The 10,110-nt window shown below is 38.5% G+C and overlaps 1 protein-coding gene across 5 annotated transcripts in view; it reads left to right on the top strand.

Annotated features, from left to right (window-relative positions):
- The window catches only part of SMARCA1 (SNF2 related chromatin remodeling ATPase 1), a 107,844-nt gene that overhangs the window by 35,796 nt on the left and 61,938 nt on the right, over window positions 1–10,110 (top strand). For all 5 annotated transcript variants that reach the window (XM_006165846.3, XM_006165845.3, XM_006165848.3 and 2 more), the window contains exons 12-14: window positions 4,462–4,614; window positions 6,942–7,074; window positions 8,721–8,869. In XM_006165846.3, coding sequence (XP_006165908.1) covers window positions 4,462–4,614; window positions 6,942–7,074; window positions 8,721–8,869 — 435 coding nt within the window. The remainder of the gene's footprint in view (window positions 1–4,461; window positions 4,615–6,941; window positions 7,075–8,720; window positions 8,870–10,110) is intronic.

The following is a 10,110-nucleotide window of genomic DNA, read 5'->3' as shown; positions in this document are numbered from 1 at the left end:
TTCCCTTCCCTTCCAGAGCCACAAAGGACACCCTGTTGGTTGCACACCTCCTTATTGAAGCTCAGCTAGAGCATAGATTGGTGTTCACAAGAAGCACACAGACCCTTTTTGTACTAAAGGTTTTACTGCTACCCACTCTAAGGAAACAGTTGTGATAACCCTTACACATACAGTATTCCCAGCCTTACCTTTTTTTTTTTAACTCTCTCTGCAATGGTGACTTCGAGCTTTATAGGGCTGCTGACTTAACATTCTGAGAACTGCCCCCCTCCCGAATCCACACTAAGCATACACCCTATGGTGTCATGTGAGAGGACCCTTCTTTCTAGAATGAAGAGGATACCGAGGCAGAGCAGTAGGTGCTTTTGGCTCGCAAGTACCTAATTTGCATATTTCAGATGACTCCACTATTCTGTCTAGTGGTTTGTGCTGACTCTTGGTGAGGGCCAAGTAGCCACCAATGTAGCTTCAAGATTTTTCAACAATGATTCTGCTAAGAAGTGAAGCATTGCTGTGAGTAGGTGGTGTGGTGGTTAAGACACTGGATTCCCACATGGGTTAACTCTGGTATGAGTCCTTGACCAGGTGGCTTGAAACTCATGACAGGCATGTGTACAGTGTGCCCAAAATCCTGAGAGGATAATGGAGGAGAAGAGATTGTGGTATGGTCATCCCCACTATATGGTCATCCCCACTAAGGGGTGATTTCTCGCTTTCTTGTCTCTGTCTCTGTCTGTCTGTCTGGGGAGCGCACGCACCCTATAGCGAAAATCTCTCAAAAAAACCCAATTTTTTTTTGTGGGGGATGACCAGTAGATGGCGTAGTAGTTACATTGCTGACTTCCACATGACCAACCATAGTTAAAGTCCCAGACCTGGCGGCTTAAAACTCACACTGGATTGGGAACCAGCAGTTAGCATAATGGCTATGTCGCTGGACTCCCACATAGTCGACCGCGGTTCACGTCCCGGACCCGGTGGCTTCAAACTCACGCGTGCGTGCCCAAGATCTCGAGAGGAGAATGGAGGAGAAAGGATTGCGGCGTGACCATCCCCCCTGAGGGGTGATTTCTCACTTTCTGTCTCTATGTCTCTCTCTGTCTGTCTGGCGAGCGCACAGACCCAGAGTGTAAAACCCTCCCCCCCCAAAAAAAAAAAAACCTCACACTGGATTCATTTACATGCGTGCATGCTCAAAATCCCAAGAGGAGAAAGGAGGAAGAGGGATTGTGGCATGGCCATCTGCCCTGGGGGTGTGTGATTTCTTGCTTTCTAGCTCTCTGTGTCTCTCCAGCGAGCACACGTGCCCTATAACAAAAATCTCTCTTAAAATTTAAAAAAAAAAACATTTATTTAATTTTTATTATCATCATTATTATTGTTGTTGTTGTTGTTATTTTCTGTTTTGCTGTAGGGTACACATGCTTACCAGAGAGAGACAGAGAAAGAGAGAAAGCAAGAAGGCAAGCTGGCATGTCTATGACTTCTGAACTCTGGTCAGCTATGTGGTAGGGAGTCCAGCACCTTTAACCACCATGCCGCCTTCTGCTTACCTCCCACTTTTTTGTAAAGTTTGTTTGTTTGTTTTTTTGTCATAGGGTAAGTGTACTCGTGGGAAAGGAGAGAGACAGGGGAAAAGTGAGAGATCATATCATCCCCCAGAGGGGATGGCCATGCCACAATCTCTTCTCCTCCATTCTCCTCCTGGGATTTTGGGTATGTACACTCTCTCACCCAGTGTGATTTTCAAGCCTCCAGGTCCAGGACTCAAACCGCAGTTGGCCATATGGGGTCCAGTGCCTTAACCACCATGCCACCTGTTGGTCACTATGTCCAAATGCTTATAGTGTTTTAAAAATTGTCAATAGTGTTCTCCCTTCAGAAACTTTGTTTCTTTTTCTTTTCTTAATTTGCCAGAGGGTGTGTGCACTTGCCAAAGAGAGACAGAGGGAGAGGGAGAAAAGTCATGCTGCAATCCCTTTCTATTTCTCTACCTCATCAGGAGTTTGGGCATGTGTATGCACACCTGGTGTGTTTTTCAAGCCACTGGGCCTGGTATTTGAACCATGTGGCCATGTGGGATCCATCTCCCTCAACCACTAGGCTATAAGGCTGGCCCCAGAAACTTTGAATTACATGTATTGACTTTAAATGTGGCAAAGTCAGAGCTGTTCATTTTGTCTTGAAGGTGTCTTGCTTTTACATTATGTTGTCCACATCATCATTTCATCTGTTTCCCAGTAAGAAGGGGAATGTTAGAGCCAGCGGGTGGCATGATGGTTAACATGCTGAACTCCCACCTGGCCGACCACGGTTCAAATCCCAGACCTAGTGGCTTGCTTTCTCACTTTACCTCTCCCTCCCTCCGCCTCTCTCTCTCTCGTCTCTTTCTGTTTGCCTCTCTCTCTCTGGTGAATGCATATGCCTTATAGCAAATTTTAAAATGAAAAATAAAGATAATGAAATTAATAAAATATAATAAAATAAATAATCCTTTGGAAAAAAAAGAGAAGGAGATTGATTCCTTACTCAGCTGTGGACTCATATTTCTCAGTCGCTCTCAGGTTTGTCCTTTCTCCCCTCCTACATTCAGCTAGCTAAGCCTCTGGTCATCCTCTGACTCAGTTCCTATAACCTCTCCTTAATTGGCCTCCTTTTTTTAAAGGAATTAACATTTGTCAAGTAACTACTGTCAGCTAGGCAACCTCAAGTTCCAACTGAATTCTCCTAGCAGCCTGTTAAAGTGCGGTTATAATTTTCTCTATTCGAAACTGGGTCTCAGAGAGGTTAAATGCTTGCTCAGAATCACTGATGTGATAAATGGTAGAGTTGTGATTCACACCCAGGTTTCTGCTGTTTCCTGTTCAATGAGGTGCCTCTCACTACACCATGCCGCTTTCTCTGCCGGCCCATTATGCACCCTGCTGACTGCAGCAGTGGAGTCAACTTCTCTGCCTACAGCTTTGACCAAGCCATTCAGTTGATCATTAAAAAAAAACAAAACTCACTGCCTTTTGTGATTATTCAAAGACTATGTGATCGCTGAAGGACATTTAGAAAGCAAAAGTATTTCTGGCCAATCTTTTTTTATGTATATATAATATATATAAATAATTGCTATCATAGTATGTATACGATATAAAGTTCCATATCCTGATCCTTTTTATTTAGCATTATATTGTACTTTTTATGTCAGTAAGAAAAGTCACTGTAACACAATTTTAGGAAAAGATTTCATCTTAGGGGTGAACCATAAATAATTGATCCCCCTCTTGTTGGTCATGTAGGTTGTTTTTTTTCCCTACCATGTTTTGTTATAATGAATAATGCTAAAAGGAATTTCCTTGATTAGAACTATTTTGCACATCTGATTATTTCCTTAGGATAAATTCCTAGAAGTGGAATTACTGGGTCAAAGGGTATGAACATTTTTAAGGCTCTTGATGCCTTTTGCCAAATTGCTTTCCAGAAAGGTTGTAACTCCCAGCAGCAATGCATGAGAGTGCCCGTGTCACCGCCCCCTCGTCAACATTGAGTATCACCATTTTTTTAATCTTCAAAAAACGGTATTAATGTTGTTGAGTTTGCATTATTTAGTTACTTAGTGAGTTGAACATGATTTTTGTTTTTTAGCCATTTGTATTTCTCCTGTGAATGGTCTTGTTTTTTAATTTTTAATTTTTTGCTCTTTCTTCTATTAGAGTCTTAGTAATTTTCTAAATAGTTTAAATGAAGTCTTTATATTGTAAGGATATTAACATAGTATTAATTTTTTAAGATTGTTTATTTAATATCCCTGGATTGCTTTTCTGATTTTCCTCATTATTTATTTTTGTCCTTTGTCACTGTACTGATGTGAATCTTTCTACCTTCCCCCTCACCTGTCGCTCTTATTACCATTTCTAAACCTTTTTCTCTCAGTGGATCATCGAAAATATTCTACTTCTTTATGAATTCTTCATAAGGTGATGGCAGTGAGGTTGAGAATTCTGACATTTTTTACCCCCCACATATATTTCAGCTCTCACTCAACACATTTTTACTATTATTGTTTTCAAATAATATGAATTAATATTTACTTGCTCAGTTAAGTTTATCAAAGTGATTGTTTTAAAATTTGTCTGTTAATGTAAGCTTATAAAGATAAGGAACTTCATTTATATATTGTGTCATTGGAAAAGTCATGATGCATTTTTGCATAGAAAACCAGAGAAATACATCATGACTTTTCTGACAACCCAATAGTATATTTTCTATAGCAATTCACACAGTATAATGTATAGATAAATGCTTACTTTTGAAGTTTAAAGGATATTGTAAAGTATATTTATAAAGAACATTACACAGTGTATAAAGATTTTCTATACGCATGTTAATTTTTTTGTTTGTTTCTCAAAGCCTCTGGTAATATCATTTGATGTTTTTCCTCTTTCTTCTGTTCCTTTTGTCAATTAAAAAAAGGAAGCAATAGAGGCCTTTAATGCCTCTAACAGTAGTAGATTCATCTTCATGCTGAGTACCAGGGCTGGCGGGCTTGGAATTAACTTGGCAAGTGCTGATGTGGTTATACTGTATGATTCAGACTGGAATCCACAGGTGGATCTACAAGCTATGGTTAGTAATCTTTAATGATTCACAATACTTTTCATAGTTATATAACACAAAGATAATTTATGATAAAAAACCAACAGTTTTGGGGAGGTTTTATAGATTTTAGACTAGATTATCCTGGAAAACAAAGTTGCTGTGCTAATTGCAGAACAAAACAAAAAAAGAAACACCCCAAATACAACTGTAACATTTATGTGTTGATTTTCATTTTTATCATTAAGCAGAAATGTACATTTTTTTTCTCTATTGAGAAGGGCATACATACTTGTTCTAATGAAATGGGTTAAAAAATTAATCTCTCATTTTTATTCTGCCTGACAACTGAATATATTAAAATCCTTAGTACTGGGGCCAGTGGGTGGTCTGGTGGTTAAGGTGCTGGACACTCCCACATGGCCAACCATGTTCAAATCCTGGATCTGGTGGTTTGCTTTCTCACTTTCCCTCTTTCTCTTTTTGTCTCTCCCTGGAAAAATTAAAATAAATGAATGAATAAATAAAATAAATAATTCTTTAAAAGAGTCATTAGTACTGAAATTGGGAGAGGTGGAATTTTAACTTTTATAATAAAATAATTGAGAAATAAGGTAAAAAGGCAAGAAAGAAATACATTCCAGGAAAACATTTGCCACCTAATGATCCTATCTGAAAACTATGTTATATTGAAAAAGTTTTTTCAAGGAACTATTTCTTTTACCTTTGAGCCATAACACTCAAGGTGACCTTTTGAATATTTTGATGTCATTTATTGAACTAGAGCTACAACTTTTCTCAATGCAGCTCACATTGTAAGATAAAGAAATATAATTTTTAAGTAAAAAGAAGCAAAATTGTGACATATTCAAAATCTCAAGAAGTTATGGGACAACTAACTGTCTTTTTGGAAGAAGCAGTAAAATACTATATGCCAACGAGGCATAATTTAGAAATCTTGCCTTTTAGAGAATTGAAAAATTTTGACCATTGGACATTTTGACATCAGTATTCTTTGACATAATTCTTACTACTTGAGCATGGTATTGAACTGCCTGTTTGATATGGCTAAGTAGAAGTAAGCCTCAGTTTGTTACAGTGTTAACTGAACTGGAAAACCTAATGGATGTAGTGCTTCATTTCCTTAAAAGTGTAAGATTACAGCCAGTCTTTCAGGATTTGTTAGTTTGAATTTAAAATTTTAGTTATAAGTAGAGTATTGCATTTTTTTGAAAAATTATTTAACTTTATTTATCCTTTATTATTATTATTTTTTAATTTGACCAAAGAGGGATAGAGTGAGGGAGAGAGAGAGGAAAAGTGAGAAAGCAAGCCATCAGGTCTGGGACTCGAATCGTGGTCAGCTGTGTGGGGAGTCCAGCGTCCTTAACCACCATGCCATCTGCCGGCCCTAAGTATTGCATTTTTTAAAAATATCAAGAGCATGGGGCTGTAAGAACAATCAGACACTGTTACTGAGAGTGTATTAGAGCAGCTATTCTTTTTTTTTAATGGTTTATTTAATTTTATTTGTTATTGTTATTTTTTGATTTCACTTCCAGGGAGAGAGAGAGAGAGAAAGAGAAAGCGAGAAAGCAAGCCACCAGGTCCGGGACTTGAACCTTGGTCAGCCATGTGGGAATCCAGTACCCTTATCCACCACACTGCCTGCCAGCTCCATGCTTGGTTTCAAAATTTGGTTTCTTTGGTCTCTTACTTCCCTTCATATATTTGCTCTGGTAGCTTCGATGTTTGAAATATACTCTAAAATGTTCAGGTATCAGAAGTTGCCACCTGTCACCTTTATCTATTATAAATTGTAGGACCAACTCGAGACCACTCTGTAGTAAGGATATTGTGTGTATGCTTTGAAAATCATAGTGTATCCCGTAAATGTTTATGACCCTCTACTACGTATCCCTGAATTGCCTCAGTAAGCAGAAGGAACTACTTGATAAGGAGATAAAGCAGACTTTTGGCGCCATAGCAACCCTTCCTAACTACTTTGTTCCTCACTTATAAAACTCCTGGCTAGTTTGGAATATGTTTATGTTTAGTGGCCCAGAGTTACTTAGTAACTCAATCCAGAAGCTTTCAGCTCCTTCTTGTCCTCATCTTAAAGAGGCTTTGCTTTTTGTCCTTCTAGAAGTTCTTTATTAATGGTACAGTGTTTTTGCAGACTTCTTTGTTCCCAGGGAGCTTTAGAATATTCTTAGTAGTCATCATCCTTCTTTCAAAAGTGGCAGGTCCAGAGACATAAAGAACGAATCTATTTTCAGAACTTTACAGCATATGATGACTGTTCCTCAATTTTATCCAGAATATCCGATATCTTATACTAGGACTCTTTCTACTAGGATCGAGCACATCGTATTGGTCAGAAGAAGCCAGTGCGTGTATTCCGTCTCATCACTGACAACACTGTGGAAGAAAGGATTGTAGAAAGAGCGGAGATAAAACTGAGGCTTGATTCAATTGTTATACAACAAGGTATCTGTACACATAAACTCCATGAGAGTACTTCATTTTGCTTTGCTCTCAGTGTGCTGGAGGGCATGTGTGCTTGCTGGAAAGAGAGAAATTGAGAAAACCCTCCACGGGGGTCATCACACCACAATTCTTTCTCCTCCATTTCTCCCATAGGGATTTTAAGCACATATGTGCATATGCCCAGCATGTTTTTCAAGCTGCTACGTCTGAGACTCAAACCATGTGATCAGCCATGTGGGATGCAACTGCCTTAACCACCATGCCACGGTCAGTGGCTGGCCACATTAGGTAGTTTTAGCAAAAACACATTCAGTTGTGTTCAAAGGAGACTGTTTTTAAATAAAGGTTAACTAAAATTTGGAGATTTAGGGAAAAAAGTCAGTTAAAAAATATTAATTGCCCGGGACCAGCAGGTAGCTTGGATTCCCACATGACCAACTGCAGTTTGAGTCCTGGACCTGGCAGCTTGAAAATCACACCAGGCACATGTGCATGCCCCAAATCCCAACAGGGGAGTGGAGGAGAGGGGATTGTGGTATGGCTAGGGAGGGATTTCTCACTTTCTATTTCTTTGTCTTTCTCTCTCTCAGGTAAGCACAGGTGCCCTATGGTACCCCTTTGGAAAAAAAAAAAAAAAAAAAAAAAAAAAAAAAAAAAAAAAACACCTAAATACCCTCTACAATTTAGGGCAAAAGTGGAAAGATTGGAAGGTATAATAGCAGAGAAGGCAACTATAGATACCGGAGACTTACAGGAGAGGGTGATGGGGTAAGAGGGAGGGGATGGGGGCCAAAAGACATTTAACAGACACAGGAATGAAAAGTCATCTATTGATGGTAATGTATTGTATATGATAATATCTGTGACTTGATTGATATGCACTGCATCCACGCTGGGAAAAACCATTTCGTGTGGGTTTTTTTGGTAAGGGTGTACAGTGATTAAGTGTAAATTATGAAAATGTAAGAAAAAATACTAATTGAATTATTTCTAATCTAAGCCCTTGCATTCAATATACGGAGTAGTTGAACGTTAGTAGCTTATGGTGGTGTGCTGACAGCATGCCTTTTGAAGTACCTTTGAAGTACCTGATATTATTTAGAAGATAAAATGCTGCTTTTAAAATGATTTAAACATGTGTTAGAGGGTGCCTCTCCATACAGAGAAGATCAATCTGAAAAACAAACTTCAGACATGAAAAAGAATCTTCTGTCTGGGCTTTAAGTGAGTTTTACAGGAGGGAATTCATACTGAAATGGAAAGTGTGCTAAGATAAAACTTGTAGGGTTATTCATTAAACCAAAGAGTTTTTTTAAAGAATTGTTTTAATTTAATTTTATTTATTCATTCTTTTATTTTAATTTGACCAGAGAGAGAGAGAGAGAGAGAGAGAAAGTAGGAAAGCAAACCACCAGGTTTGGGACTCGAACCATGGTCGGCCATGTGGGAGTGTCTAAGCGCCTTAACTGACACACCACCTGGTGGTCCCTTAAACCAATAATTTAAAGCTCAAAAATCTTTTTGTTCTCCTAAAGTTTTATGTGTCTCTAAATGTGGTAGGTAATATCTGAATAATAATTAATTACGCTATGCTTTCTTTGGAATATAATTGATGGAGTATATACAATATTAATTTGTTTTGTTAGGAAGACTCATTGACCAACAGTCTAACAAGCTGGCAAAAGAGGAAATGTTACAAATGATACGTCATGGAGCCACCCATGTTTTTGCTTCTAAAGAAAGCGAGCTGACAGATGAAGACATTACAACTATTCTGGAAAGAGGGGAAAAGAAGGTTGGTTAAGGTGGCATTTTGTTTTCATGATGGAAGGCTTTAAAATCAACATACTTTAGTACATTTATTGTATGTGCATTACACTAAACGCCATGTTTCATTTCACTCTTGCTCTCTCTTAAGAGATTTTAGATTTGTTTCCAGGGGTGGAGTAGGCTTTGTTCAGACGTTGTTTTTGGTGAAAAAGACTGAGAACTGGAGTTTAAAATTGAGTTACCTTCTATCTCCTGCTTATTGAAAATATTGCACTTAAAAAAACAAGTAAACTTTGTGCTACATCACATGTATAAGGACTACATTTTTTAAAGATTTTTTTCCCCACAGGGTGCATGAGCTTGCCAGTGACAGAGATGGACAGAGGGAGAGGGAAAGTGAGAAATTACCAGCTAGATGGATGACCACACAGCAGTCTCTTTTGCTCCATTTTCCTATTAGGATTTTGGGAGCACACACACATGTACCTGGTATGGCTTTCAAGCCACCAGGTCTGGGACTCAAACCACACAGTTGGCCACATGGGATCCAGTGCCTTAACTACCATGCCACCTACTGGCCCTAAGGACTGCATTTTTTATGATTTTTTTTTTTTTAGAAATACTAAATTAGAAATAATCTACTCATATATTGTGATAGTTAAACATTTTTTTTTTTGGGTAATTCTGCTCGAGATACTAAAGCATAATTTGTTAAAGCATAATAAGAATATTGTCTTCGTTTAATTTACCTTTTCCCACAGATTATGGATAATTTCAAATATAAGCCAAAGTAGTAAGAACAGTACGCAATAGTATAGTGTACAAAGATGGGTCCCCAGGATTCATTACCCATTTCCAACAGCCATCAGCTCAGTTCCAGCCCATTCGCATCTCCAATTCATTTTCTCTTTGAATTACTTTGAAGCATGTCTTGGGCATAGTTTTTTAGCTCTTAATATTTTACTATTTCTGAAATATGTAGATTTTTAAAATTTTTATTTATTTATTTATTTATTTATTTGCTATTTGGCACATGCACTTGCTAGAGAGAGAAGAGAGAGGCAGAATGAAAAAGCAGCCCCTAGTGGGGATGACCACACTGCAGTCCCTAGTCTTCCACTCTCCTCTTAAGATTTTGGGCACACATGCACGTGTGCCCAGGGTGTTTTTTGACCCCTCCCCCCCGGCACCCCAGGCCCAGGACTCTAACCACACATTCAGCCATGTAGGATCCAGCCACCTTAACCACCACACCACTTGGCTGGC

The sequence above is a fragment of the Tupaia chinensis genome, unplaced genomic scaffold, assembly GCF_000334495.1.
Source record: "Tupaia chinensis unplaced genomic scaffold, TupChi_1.0 Scaffold144058_1, whole genome shotgun sequence".
Classification (NCBI taxonomy): domain Eukaryota; kingdom Metazoa; phylum Chordata; class Mammalia; order Scandentia; family Tupaiidae; genus Tupaia; species Tupaia belangeri.
Note: the sequence above shows the minus strand (reverse complement) of the source record. Positions and strands in the feature narration are given on the sequence as shown.